This window comes from Lactuca serriola, chromosome 5 (genome assembly GCF_051521515.1).
Source record: "Lactuca serriola cultivar US96UC23 chromosome 5, Lser_US96UC23_V15, whole genome shotgun sequence".
Taxonomy (NCBI): domain Eukaryota; kingdom Viridiplantae; phylum Streptophyta; class Magnoliopsida; order Asterales; family Asteraceae; genus Lactuca; species Lactuca serriola.
In genome coordinates this window covers 268,212,089-268,223,810 of record NC_136412.1, presented here as the reverse complement: position 1 = coordinate 268,223,810, position 11,722 = coordinate 268,212,089, and the positions used below count along the sequence as shown (strand labels likewise).

Below are 11,722 nucleotides of genomic sequence, written 5' to 3'. Positions count from 1 at the left end.
ATCTAAGGGTTCTAGCATAGCAAATGACTCAATGGTTCATAAAGTTGCTAACTTTGTGAACCTCATGCTTGGTGAATCAAGATCTCATGCAAACAAGGTAGCCAAAACCTAGATCTAGCAACCTCAAGAGAAAAAGGTAGGCTCTTTATACCTTTCTGGAGCTCCCAAGTGATGTGACTTTTTGTGAACTTATTTTTGAGCCTATTCTGACGTTAATAAGAGTGATTGTTGAAATTTTTGGTGTTTACAAGTCTGTTTTATTGTGTTTGTTGTTCCACTATCGATGACGGTTGGGGGCGTATTTCCAGGGTTGTCACATGTTGGCAATGGTTCATCCATTCCAGTCACACAAACATGACATAAAATCATTCCCTCTATCAACCCACCCTTACACTTAAATCATGTCCTTGTTACATCTGATATCATCTAAAACCGTATATATGTACAAAAATTTACTACTGATAATGATGTTGCTATTGAATTTGACAGTTATGGTTTTTCTATGAAGGACTTCCTGACCAAGCAGATCCTTCTTAGATGCGATAACACGGGCGACCTCTACCAAGTGACCCCCACCATTCTCACTTTTCTCACATCTCCAACATCTCTTTGGCATCAACGCTTGGGACACCCCAGACAATGCATTCTCTAGTCGTTAATTTCTAGTCATTTTATTGCTTGTAACAAAAACAATGTTTCGTTGTCATGTAATGCTTGTCGCCTAGGCAAACATAGTCGTTTACCTTTTGTTTCATCACATAATAATTTCACTGAGTTGTTTGAAATTGTACACTCTGACTTATGGACATCATCCATCCATAGTACTAGTGGCATCAAATACTACATCATCTTTTTTGATAATTACTCACATTTCTTATGGGTTTACCCCCTTCTCAAAAAGTCAGATGTTTTTAGCAAATTTCTCCACTTTCTTGCATATGTCAAAACCCAATTTAAATGTGAAATTAAATCCTTTCAATGTGACCATGGTAGTGAATTTTACGATCAACAATTTTACACTCTATTTGACCAAAACGATATTCAATTTCATTTTTCTTGCCCCCATACATCTCAATAAAATGGTAAATTGGAACGTATGATACAATCTATAAACAATGTCATTAGAATCCTCCTTTTCCATGCACACATACCTCCAACTTATTGGGTGGAAGCCTTACACATGGCATGACACCTTCTAAACCTTACACCCTCCACCACCAATCAAAATAACATTGCTTTTTACAAACTTTTTGGCAGAAATACATCATATTCTCACCTCCATGTCTTCGGATTCCTTTGTTACCCATTCATTCACACCTCTCACAAACTCCAACCCCACTCCACCCCATGTATCTTCCTAGGATACCCATCCCAACACAGTGGGTTTCGATGCCTTGACATTCGAGCACGAAAAATAATAATCGCAGGACACATGACCTTTGATGAAAACAATTTCCCTTTTACACCACCATCGGATCCACCCTCCACCCCCACACCTGTCACACATCTATCACTTTCTCCATAATGACCCAAACAACCCTCCTCACTTCGAAAATGAATCCAACATCCCCCTCCCTCACCAACTTCGATGATGGCCCAAACAGCACCCTTTCACCTTTCGCCACTCCTCCAAATAGCCCCTATTCTCCTGCCAACACCCAAAATAGCCCCTCATCTTCCTCATCCTCTAATTCGAGCCTTTCACCATCTCCACCCATTCACCATTCATCTACTACCCCCTCCCCACCCATCTTATGACCACACAAGCTAAACATGGAATTTTCAAACCCATCTCCAAACTAAATCTCCACACCACAGTCAAATCTCCTTTACCCCGCTCCCACCTATCCGTTCTCAAGGATCCTTATTGGAACTGTGCCATGCAAACTGAATTTAATGCACTTATATCTAATGGAACATCGGTACTTATACCTAGACCAAAGGACATTAATATTGTCCACTCTATGTGGTTGTTTAAAAAATAAATATAATGTAGATGGCTCTTTGGAACGGTACAAAGCTCGCCTTGTGGCAAAAGGTAAAAGTCAAAGACCGGGAATTGATTGTGATGATACATTTAGTCTGGTGGTTAAAACGGCTAACATTCATACCGTTCTCAGTCTTGCCACTTCTCGTTAGTGGTCGGCACACCAACTTGATGTTAAAAACAAGTTCCTACACGACAACCTTAATGAAACTATTTACATGTACCAACCTCTTGGATTTCATGAACCCAAGTTTTTGGATCACGTATGTCACCTTAAAAAATCATTATACTGTTTAAAACAGGCACCGAGGGTGTGGTTTAATCGGTTTTCTTCCTACATAACTAAACGCGGATTTATTCACAGCAAAACCGATTCATCTCTATTTATATTTAGATTTGGGACTGCCACTGCATACATGTTTCTATATGTTGACGATATCATCCTTACAACATCAACCATATCTCTACTTCAACAAATCATCAAACTCTTGGCTACAGAGTTTGCTATGACTGACCTCGGCCTCTTGTCATACTTTTTAGGTAATTCGGCTACCTCCAACAAAGAAGAATTATTCTTATCACAACGCAAATATGCAATAGAGGTTCTTGAGTGAGCAAATATGATGAATTGTAATCAATATCATACACCCACAAGCACACAAGCCAAGCTCGACACAAATGTTGCTCCAATTGTCCACCCAACTCTTTACCGTAGCCTTGCTGGAGGCTTACAATACTTGACTTTCACTAGACCAAATATTTCCTTTACTTTTCAACAGATCTGTCTTTACATGCACGACCCGTGGGAACCTCATTTACATGCTTTAAAACGCATCCTAAGATATATTCGGGGTACCTTGGATCTCCGCCTCCAGCTACATCACTCTTCCACCACTAGTCTTATTGCCTACTTCGATGTTGATTGAGGAGAATGTCCTTTCACATGACGATCAACCATTGGTTATTTTGTATTCTTAGGAGACAAATTGGTCTCATGGTCTTCTAAGCGCCAACCAACAGTCTCCAGATCTAGTGTTGAAGTTGAATACCCTGGTGTTGCCAATGTGGTTGCAAAGACATGTTAGTTGCGTAATATTTTATGCGAGCTTCATACCCCAATCCCCAAAGTTACTATTGTGTAGTGTAACAATGTCAGTGCAGTTTATCTCTCCATGAATCTGGTTCAACATCAACGGGCGAAGCATATTGAGATTGACATTCATTTTGTTCGAGACAAAGTCACTATTGGCCAAGTCCGTGTCCTTCGCATACCTTCTACACTTCAATATGTTGATATCTTCACCACAAGGCTTCCTACATCCATTTTCTCGAATTTTAGAGACATTTTAAGCATTCATAGCCATCCTACCGCTCGAACTACAGGGGGTATTAATGTATTTTATCTATAGTATCTTGTATTGTATTTTAACCTGCTAGTTAGCCTTTTCTATTAAGACTTAAGCTCATTGTACTTTGTATTTATTCATTAGTTGTTTAATGAAATCCTCATGGGAAAATCATTGTACAACATTATCTTATTATGGATTTCAAGTGTACCATCGAAATGCTTTAATCTACAAGCGTAATTCACGACTCTCGGTAATCCAAGCATTCTTAACCCCGATTTTATAACATAACCTCGACCATTAAAAAAGAAAGAAAAAGAACAATCTGCTCAAACCGAAGGAAGCATGTCTTGGAAGAAGGATGAAGAATTGAATTTAGCAATTGTGTGGATTCGACTTCCCAAGATCCCATCATTGGAGATGCTCAAACATGAAATTGTTTTTGGGAAAAAGTCTAAAACATCTTCTATGGTTTAATGTAAAACAAAAACCGAAATCGCGATTAAATTACTTCGAAATAGCATGATATGAGGTTGAAGATTATCGAATTCAACAAAAGTTATAACCACCTCTAAAATTTGCATAAAAATGAGTCAAATGGATTTGACGTCTTTAACGTGACCATTGAACAATATGAAAAATCAAAACCAACCTGCAAATAGTCTCCTTATGTTCATCATTGGATAAAGTTGAAGGATTGTCCACAATGGCAATGTATTAATGAATCGGTTTCATCTGGTTCGAAGCGTTCGATAAATGTCGGTGGACATCACAACAATTCATAAGAATTGGGGTATAGAAAAAGCTTGGAAATTCTGAGAATTGTGGTTTTCACTTTCATATTAAAGTATTTGGGTGGTACTCCCAAACTTTAATCGGATAAGACTCAGAATTGAGAGAAAACATAAGAGAGAATGTTTTGATGTTATGAAGAAGAAGTGTACCAACCACACATTCGGATATTATCATATAATAGAAAAAATTCTTGTCTTAAAACTACCACATGACAGTTTTATGTCCTAAAACTGTCCACAAACGGTCATAAACAACCTTAAATCCGGGTCTAGAATATGGATCACAAAATCGGGTACATTTATCAAAAATCTGGATTCCTGATGCAATTTCCCAGCCAGGGGCTCTGCCCCTTGGACCCCGCTCCCAGGGGGGCTACCCCCGAACCCCCGTCGTTTTAGGGCCTTCACCCCTAAATAACAATATACTTTCAACAAATATAAAATTAAACAAATGTGCACTCCACACCATACCGATTTGTTCAATAATTGTCAAAGTGACACTGATCAACAAATTAACCCCATTACACTTAAATAACATTAGTGATATAAAATCACCAACAAACCTCCCCCATTTAAGTGTGATCTTGATTAACTTAACATTAAAATCATAACAACAACAAACTGATGTATAAATGAAATATTGTGACGATTGAATTTCACATTAGTATATTACTCATTCCAAATATTTGAATATCAAGGTGTCACGAAGGATTGAACCATTTCTATTCTAAGTGAATACATGAAGATAATATACACAACAGTTTACATTCTCAAAGTTCTAACTTGACACTATATTTTACTAGCTTGTGTCCCATCCTTCAATAAGCATATCAAAGCCAAGTCCTAACTTCTTGAAGCAGCTAAACTTCATGCTTATATAGGTAGTCATTTTATTCGTTAATCCTTACTTGATGTGTAATGTAACATAGTAATTATCTTTTTCAATTGGGAGAGATGGCTGAGTGGACGAAAGCGACGGATTGCTAATCCGTTGTACGAGTTATTCGTACCGAGGGTTCGAATCCTTGATGGGGGGCGGGCATACTATGTGTAATGCTTCACTCATTTACGATAAATAATAAATAAAAAGGCCATTCCATTTCGACAAAAGACCCCTTGCACCTACAAATGCAATTTTTCAAAAGAACTATTAAGAATATAAATTCAACCTCCTTAACTTGCAGTACTGAACACATACCTTGGGATGATAATAATAATGTGTTCCAATCTTCAAATATCAAGATTTCCACATTGAATTCAACATCCAATATTACATTAGATGGGAATTGGTATCTCAATATAAAATATTTTAAGTGGACTTTAAACCCATCCCTACAGCTGCCTTGTGCACAAGATCTCTTGCTAACCCTTTGGTTAGATGACCGGCTAAATTCAACTGAGTTCTTACAAACTCCAAAAATATCACACCAGTCATGATGAGCTCACGAATCATGTTATGTCTAACACCTAAATGTCTAGACTTTCCAATGTACACTTGACTATAAGCCTTAGCCAATGTTGCAACACTATCACATCTGATAGATATGGTAGATATCGGTTTGGGCCATAATGGAATTTCATAAATCAAATTCCTTAGCCACTCAGCTTCTTTACCAGCAGCAGACAATGAAACAAACTCAGACTTCATGGTTGGGTTAGTAATACAAGTCTGTTTCTTAGATGCCCAAGAAATGGCACCTCCTCCAAGAAGAAACACCCAACCACTTGTAGAGGAGTGATCCTATGAGTTGTTAATCCAGGTGGCATCTAAATAACCTTCCAAAATAGAAGGATATCCACTATAAGTTAAACCATAATTCATGGTCCCATTCAAGTGCTTGAATACTCTACTCACAGCTAGCCAATCATGTAAACTAGGATTACTGGTATATCTACTAAGCCTTCCCGCGGCATATGTTATATCAGGCCTAGTACTAATCATGGCATACATTAGACAACCAATAGCCCTTGAGTATTCAAGTTGAGACACTGGAGATCCTTTATTAGGTAAAAGCTTAAGACTAGAATCTATAGGAGTGCTAACAGGAGAATAATTCTCAAAGTTAGACTTTTTCAATATCTTCTCAATATAATGAGATTGAGAAATTGAAATCCCATTGTTTCCTTTTCTAATTCTTATACCAAGAATTACCTCAAACTCTCCCATGTCTTTCATATCAAAACTAAATGATAAGAATTTATTGGTTTTATCAACTTCTTCTAAATCAGTACCAAAAATCAACATATCATCTACATATAAGCAAATCATGACTCCTTTACCAGAAGTATCAAATTTGCTATATACACACTTGTCAACTTGGTTTAATGCAAAACCATTAGACAAGACAACATCATCAAACTTTTGATGCCATTGTTTTGGTGCTTGTTTCAAACCATATAATGATTTCTTCAACTTGCACACTTTGTGTTCATTTCCAGGCATCACAAACCCTTCAGGTTGTTTCATGTATATTTCCTCATCCAAGTCACCATTCAAGAATGCAGTTTTCACATCCATTTGGTGAATCACAAGATTATGTATAGCTACAAGATCTAATAAAAATCTAATAGTAGAAATTCTGGCAACAGGAGCATAAGTATCAAAGAAATTAATGCCTTCCTTTTGTCTAAAGCCTTGGATAACCAATCTAGCTTTATACTTATCAATAGTGCGATGGAAATCACATAAATCACTATGTATAAGATCCAACACCTTGCTTTCCCTAACAACATCTTTGAAAGGTTGTCTAGTGATTTTAGTTAGCATGCATGTTTTACATTTTTCATTATTTTGCATATCAAAAGCAGGAATTAAACTCATTTTAGACATGTCTTTTAATCTCTTGTAATGAATGTGTCCTAGTCTAGCATGTCATAATTCAGATTTATGAAAATTATTGCTAATACTACTAGAAGCCATGAAAACAGAATTATCACTAGAAGGATAATTAATATTAAGCCTAATAATTCCATTACATATATAGCCAAATCCCATAAAAGAACCATGTCTTGACAATATATACTTGTCACTTTCTAACACTTGTTTGTAACCACAATTATTTAATACAATTTCAGAAATGAGATTCTTACGAATCCCTGGAACATATAAAACATTGTTCAAACACAAACATTTCCCAGAAGTAAAAGTAAGTAAAACAGATCCTATGCCCTTGATTGGTTCAGTTGCAACATTTCTCATCTTCACAACATATCCATCTTCAATTGGTTGAAAGTCCTTGAACCAATATAGATCTTTGCAAACATGACTTGTTGCTCCCGAATCAACCCACCATGCAACATTATCATCCTGCACATAAAATGCTTCAGAAATCATGAAAACAGAAATTTGACCTTGTTGCTTTTCTGGATCCTTGGATCCACTTGGTCCAACACCATCCTTGTTCACTTTGCAAAGACGACAATCTTTCTTGAAGTGACTCAATTTGTTATAATTCCAACAAACCAACTTAGCCTTCTTATTTGAAGACTTGTCATCCTTTCCTTTAAACTTCCTTTTTCCATTAGACTTCTTGGGATTCTTTGAACTTTCTCCTTCCACCATGTTCACAGAAGAGGAACCAACTTGTTTCTTGCCTTTAGGATTGTTATCAAGTTCTTGAGTCCTTATGGACTCTTCAATCCTTAAATGGCTTCCAAGTTGATTCAAAGTCAATTCCTCTTTGTTATGTTTTAGATTGTGTTTAAAATCCTTCCAGGAAGGGGGCAGTTTGTCAATGATCACAGCCACACAAATGGCTTCATCCATTTTCAGATTGTATTGAGCAAACTGTCCCAAAATCCTTAACATTTCATGAAATTGTTCCATAGCAGGCCTAGAGTCAATCATCTTGTAACCCATAAAGTTACTAACAAGAAACTTCTTACTAGAAGCATCTTCAGTCATGTACTTGGATTCAAGAGAATCCCATAGTTCTTTTGCAGATTCGAAATTCTGATAGATATCAAAAAGAGAGTCAGACATACCATTAAGAATATGACCACGACATATGTAATCATCATTTTCCCACTTTGATCTTCTTCTAGTTGCCTCCAAGGGTTCATCTTCAATAGATTCTGGTTAGACTAGCATGGTTGTACTCAGAACATACACCACTTTCAGAATGGTAAGGAGAAACTTCATCTTATTCTGCCATCTACAAAAATATTGCCCTTCAAACTTGTTCAGTTTTTCAAACTTACTTTTCATTTCCTTCACAGAATCACCACTTGCCATGATCACAGAAATACTTTAATCTTTGTAAGAATTGGGGTATAGAAAAAGCTTGGAAATTCTGAGAATTGTGGTTTTCACTTTCAGATTAAAGTATTTGGGTGGTACTTCCAATCTTTAATCGGATAAGACTCGGAATTGAGAGAAAACAGAAGAGAGAATGTTTTGATGTTATGAAGAAGAAGTGTACCAACCACAAATTCAGATATGATCATATAATAGAAAAACTACATGTCTTAAAACTGCCACATGACAGTTTTATGTCCTAAAACTGTCCACAAACGGTCATAAACAACCTTAAATCCGGGTCTAGAATATGGATCACAAAACTGGGTACATTTATCAAAAATCTGGATTTCTGATGCAATTTCCCAGCCAGGGGCTCTGCCCCTTGGACCCCGCTCCTAGGGGCGCTGCCCCCGGACCCCATCGGTTTAGGGGCCTCGCCCCTAATTAGCAGTATACTTTCAACAAAGACAAAATTAAACAAACGTGCACTCCACACCATACTGATTTGTTTAATAATTGTCAAAGTAACATTGATCAACAAATTAACCCCATTACACTTAAATAACATTAGTGATATAAAATCACCATCACAATTGGACGGTCGGACACACATTGATATCAACGATGAGTTGTTGGACTTCGAAGATGATTAACCTCTTCATTGATCGATCGGAATAAATAAAGAAAAGAAAGTAGCTTCCAGTTCAAGTTCAAGAAATTCACAATCCAACATTATCGATCATTTGTAGAGAAAATTCTGATTGATATGTCCAACTAAAAGAGGACAATGTTGGGGTGATGAATTGGGTGGAATAAGAAATCGTACAAATTTAAGTGGCATTATGAAGGAATGTAGATTTTGAGGTTTTGAATATGAAACATGACGACTACAACCACTACGAAGGCAAAGGTTTGGAGAATATACTTTTTAACTTTAATGCAAAACTATTTTTTTTATTTCATTATTTATTTTTTTTAGATTGAAAAAAAAAAGATATGTAGTTGTGGATATACCAAACTCATGTAGTAGTAGTTTGTGATGAGTTTGTAGAGACATGACACTCCACCACAGTTATAGTAATGATAAGTGACGAGTCTAGAACGTAAACTATATGGTTTACTATTTGAATGAAATCAACAGAAAGTTTGAAAAAATAAAAAATACTAGGTGCAAGTCTGATTCGACTTGGTTCGTATAAGCAAAAAATACTTAAAGTTCTTACAATTATACCTTACAATTGTGGGCAGTGGCATGTAAATCGGTGCACATGATTGGCTAATCATCAATTGTGATGTGGCGCACCACATAGTGATCGGCGATTGTGAATCGCGAATTGAGGCTTGGAGAAGGAAATGACATTGGATTGAATATTGATTCATGATTATTCCTTTTTTAATTTAATTTGTATTGGGTTAATCATATTGGATTATACCTTAAAAAATTCGGGCTATTAAAATATAAAATATGGATTGTATATTCTTAATTGCCAAAAATATTAGGATAGTTGATATTTGATACAAATGTTTTAAGTATGTCACAAATCTAATTCTATGTAACTTTTTAAAAAATGGATGAAATGAAATGACACACCTTATTACATTTACCCTCACCACTGGTAGTTATATACCACAAGGCCTTATAGCTACAAAAGTTAATTAAAAGGTTAAAAGTTGGTGGGTGTAAATTACCAACCGAATGCAGCTACAATTAAACAATCCATTAAATTTCAACAACCAACAAATTGTGTCATGTTGTCCAAAAGTTTGCACAGGAGTAAAAAAAAACAACAACATCATCATTTAGAGAATAAGAACCGATACATAATACACAAAAATCTTATTTTCTCCATTGCACGTTGCACAATAAACAAAAAAAATCCCTCTGTTTATTCTATTTGGCAACAAGGCTAAAATTACTTCACTTTGACCAAACTCAACACCCAGTGATATTAAGCAAGATAGGATAATACCCACTGCCCAATGCGTATTATTAAAAAAATGGGTATTTAGATATACCTGAAACTTTTTTACACCTATCCTATATCCGAACCATTTAATATGCGAACTACCAAATTAAAACCAGGTTGATCGGTTAATCGAGTATAGATTATTTTTGACAGGACTATTCCAAGAGGTGTTTAACATTTAGATAAAACGGAATTTGTTCATTTGAAGAATTTGGATTGGAGTGTGCAATTCGAATATTAAAAGCTTTGGATTGGTTTCAACCAAAATCGAATTATTATTTTGGATTTTAGATATTTGTTGTTGTCAAAATTAGATCTCAATTATTAATTAATTAATTAATACTTTTTTACTTACAATATTTTTTTCTATTTATTTATTTGCTAGCATCATTTTCAAATTAAATTAGAATGCTAAAAACCCTTGCTTGAAATGAATTTTGATCCACAAATAAATCATTTTATTTTATTTCTTTTAATATAGTTAACTAACATGCATGACATTGAATAATAATTTATGGACTTGAAGTTGACAATAGCTTGGTAACGTTAAAGTTATATATTTTTTTAATGTTTCGAAACTTGAAAATAGAATAGTGAAAACTGATAAAACCGAATTATAACCTCATTGGTTCGGATTAGATTTTAAATTAGTTTGGACTATTCTGATCCACGTTTTGAAAACCAAAACTAATTTGGATTCAGTTGTTTGGATCGGATCGAATCGATCCATCCAAACAAACATCTTCTTCGCCTTTTGTTCTTAGACGATTTTGAATGGTCACATTTGATTTTGAACGCCTTTTGATTTTTTCCTCTATGTAGTGTCTTTCATTGTCTTTGGATGTTGCACATTACCTATTTTGGTATTGTACTATGTAGTATGCATTATGCAGTGACAAAGTCATGTTGTTTAACTATATTTTTCTATCTTAATATGCAGCATATAATAGTATAATTTGACTATGTTTTCGTTTTGTACTATACACTAGTTAATGCAATATGATTTTATCGTTTGGTTGTCAATAGACTTGGTACTTCTGCTAGCTTATGGTATTGTTGGCATACTAGGTACCTTGTTAATGCAATATGTTATTATCTTTTATATGTATAAAATAATCACAATGCATTTCATATAGAACATGTCTAATTTGTTTTAGTGAAAACACTAAACACTACAACTATATATATATATATATATATATATATATATATATATATATATATATATATATATATATATAAAGAGAGAGAGAGAGAGAGAGAGAGAGAGAAAGAGAGAGCTAGGTTCAAATGTGGATTGACATCTATTGTGCGGACGTGTGGACAATGCAATTATATGAAAATGACAAAGAAAATATGTTGTTTGATAATATGAATATGTTCAATCT

The 11,722-nt window shown here is 35.2% G+C and overlaps 1 protein-coding gene across 1 annotated transcript; it reads left to right on the top strand.

The window, feature by feature from the left end:
* Window positions 1-1,996: 1,996 nt before the first annotated feature.
* Window positions 1,997-3,573, top strand: LOC145050479 (uncharacterized). The gene is made up of 5 exons (XM_078998724.1): window positions 1,997-2,038; window positions 2,290-2,527; window positions 2,966-3,067; window positions 3,149-3,381; window positions 3,478-3,573. Exons 1-5 carry the CDS (start codon window positions 1,997-1,999, stop codon window positions 3,571-3,573), a joined length of 711 nt encoding a protein of 236 aa, XP_078854850.1.
* Window positions 3,574-11,722: the final 8,149 nt, after the last annotated feature.

Coding starts and splice junctions, on each gene's coding strand:
- LOC145050479 (XM_078998724.1), top strand. CDS start 1,997: ATGGCTCTTTGGAACGGTACAAAGCTCGCCTTGTGGCAAAAG. Junction 2,528..2,965: donor CCTCTTGTCATACTTTTTAG/GTAATTCGGCTA, acceptor TTGTATTCTTAG/GAGACAAATTGGTCTCATGG. Junction 3,068..3,148: donor CAATGTGGTTGCAAAGACAT/GTTAGTTGCGTA, acceptor ATGTCAGTGCAG/TTTATCTCTCCATGAATCTG.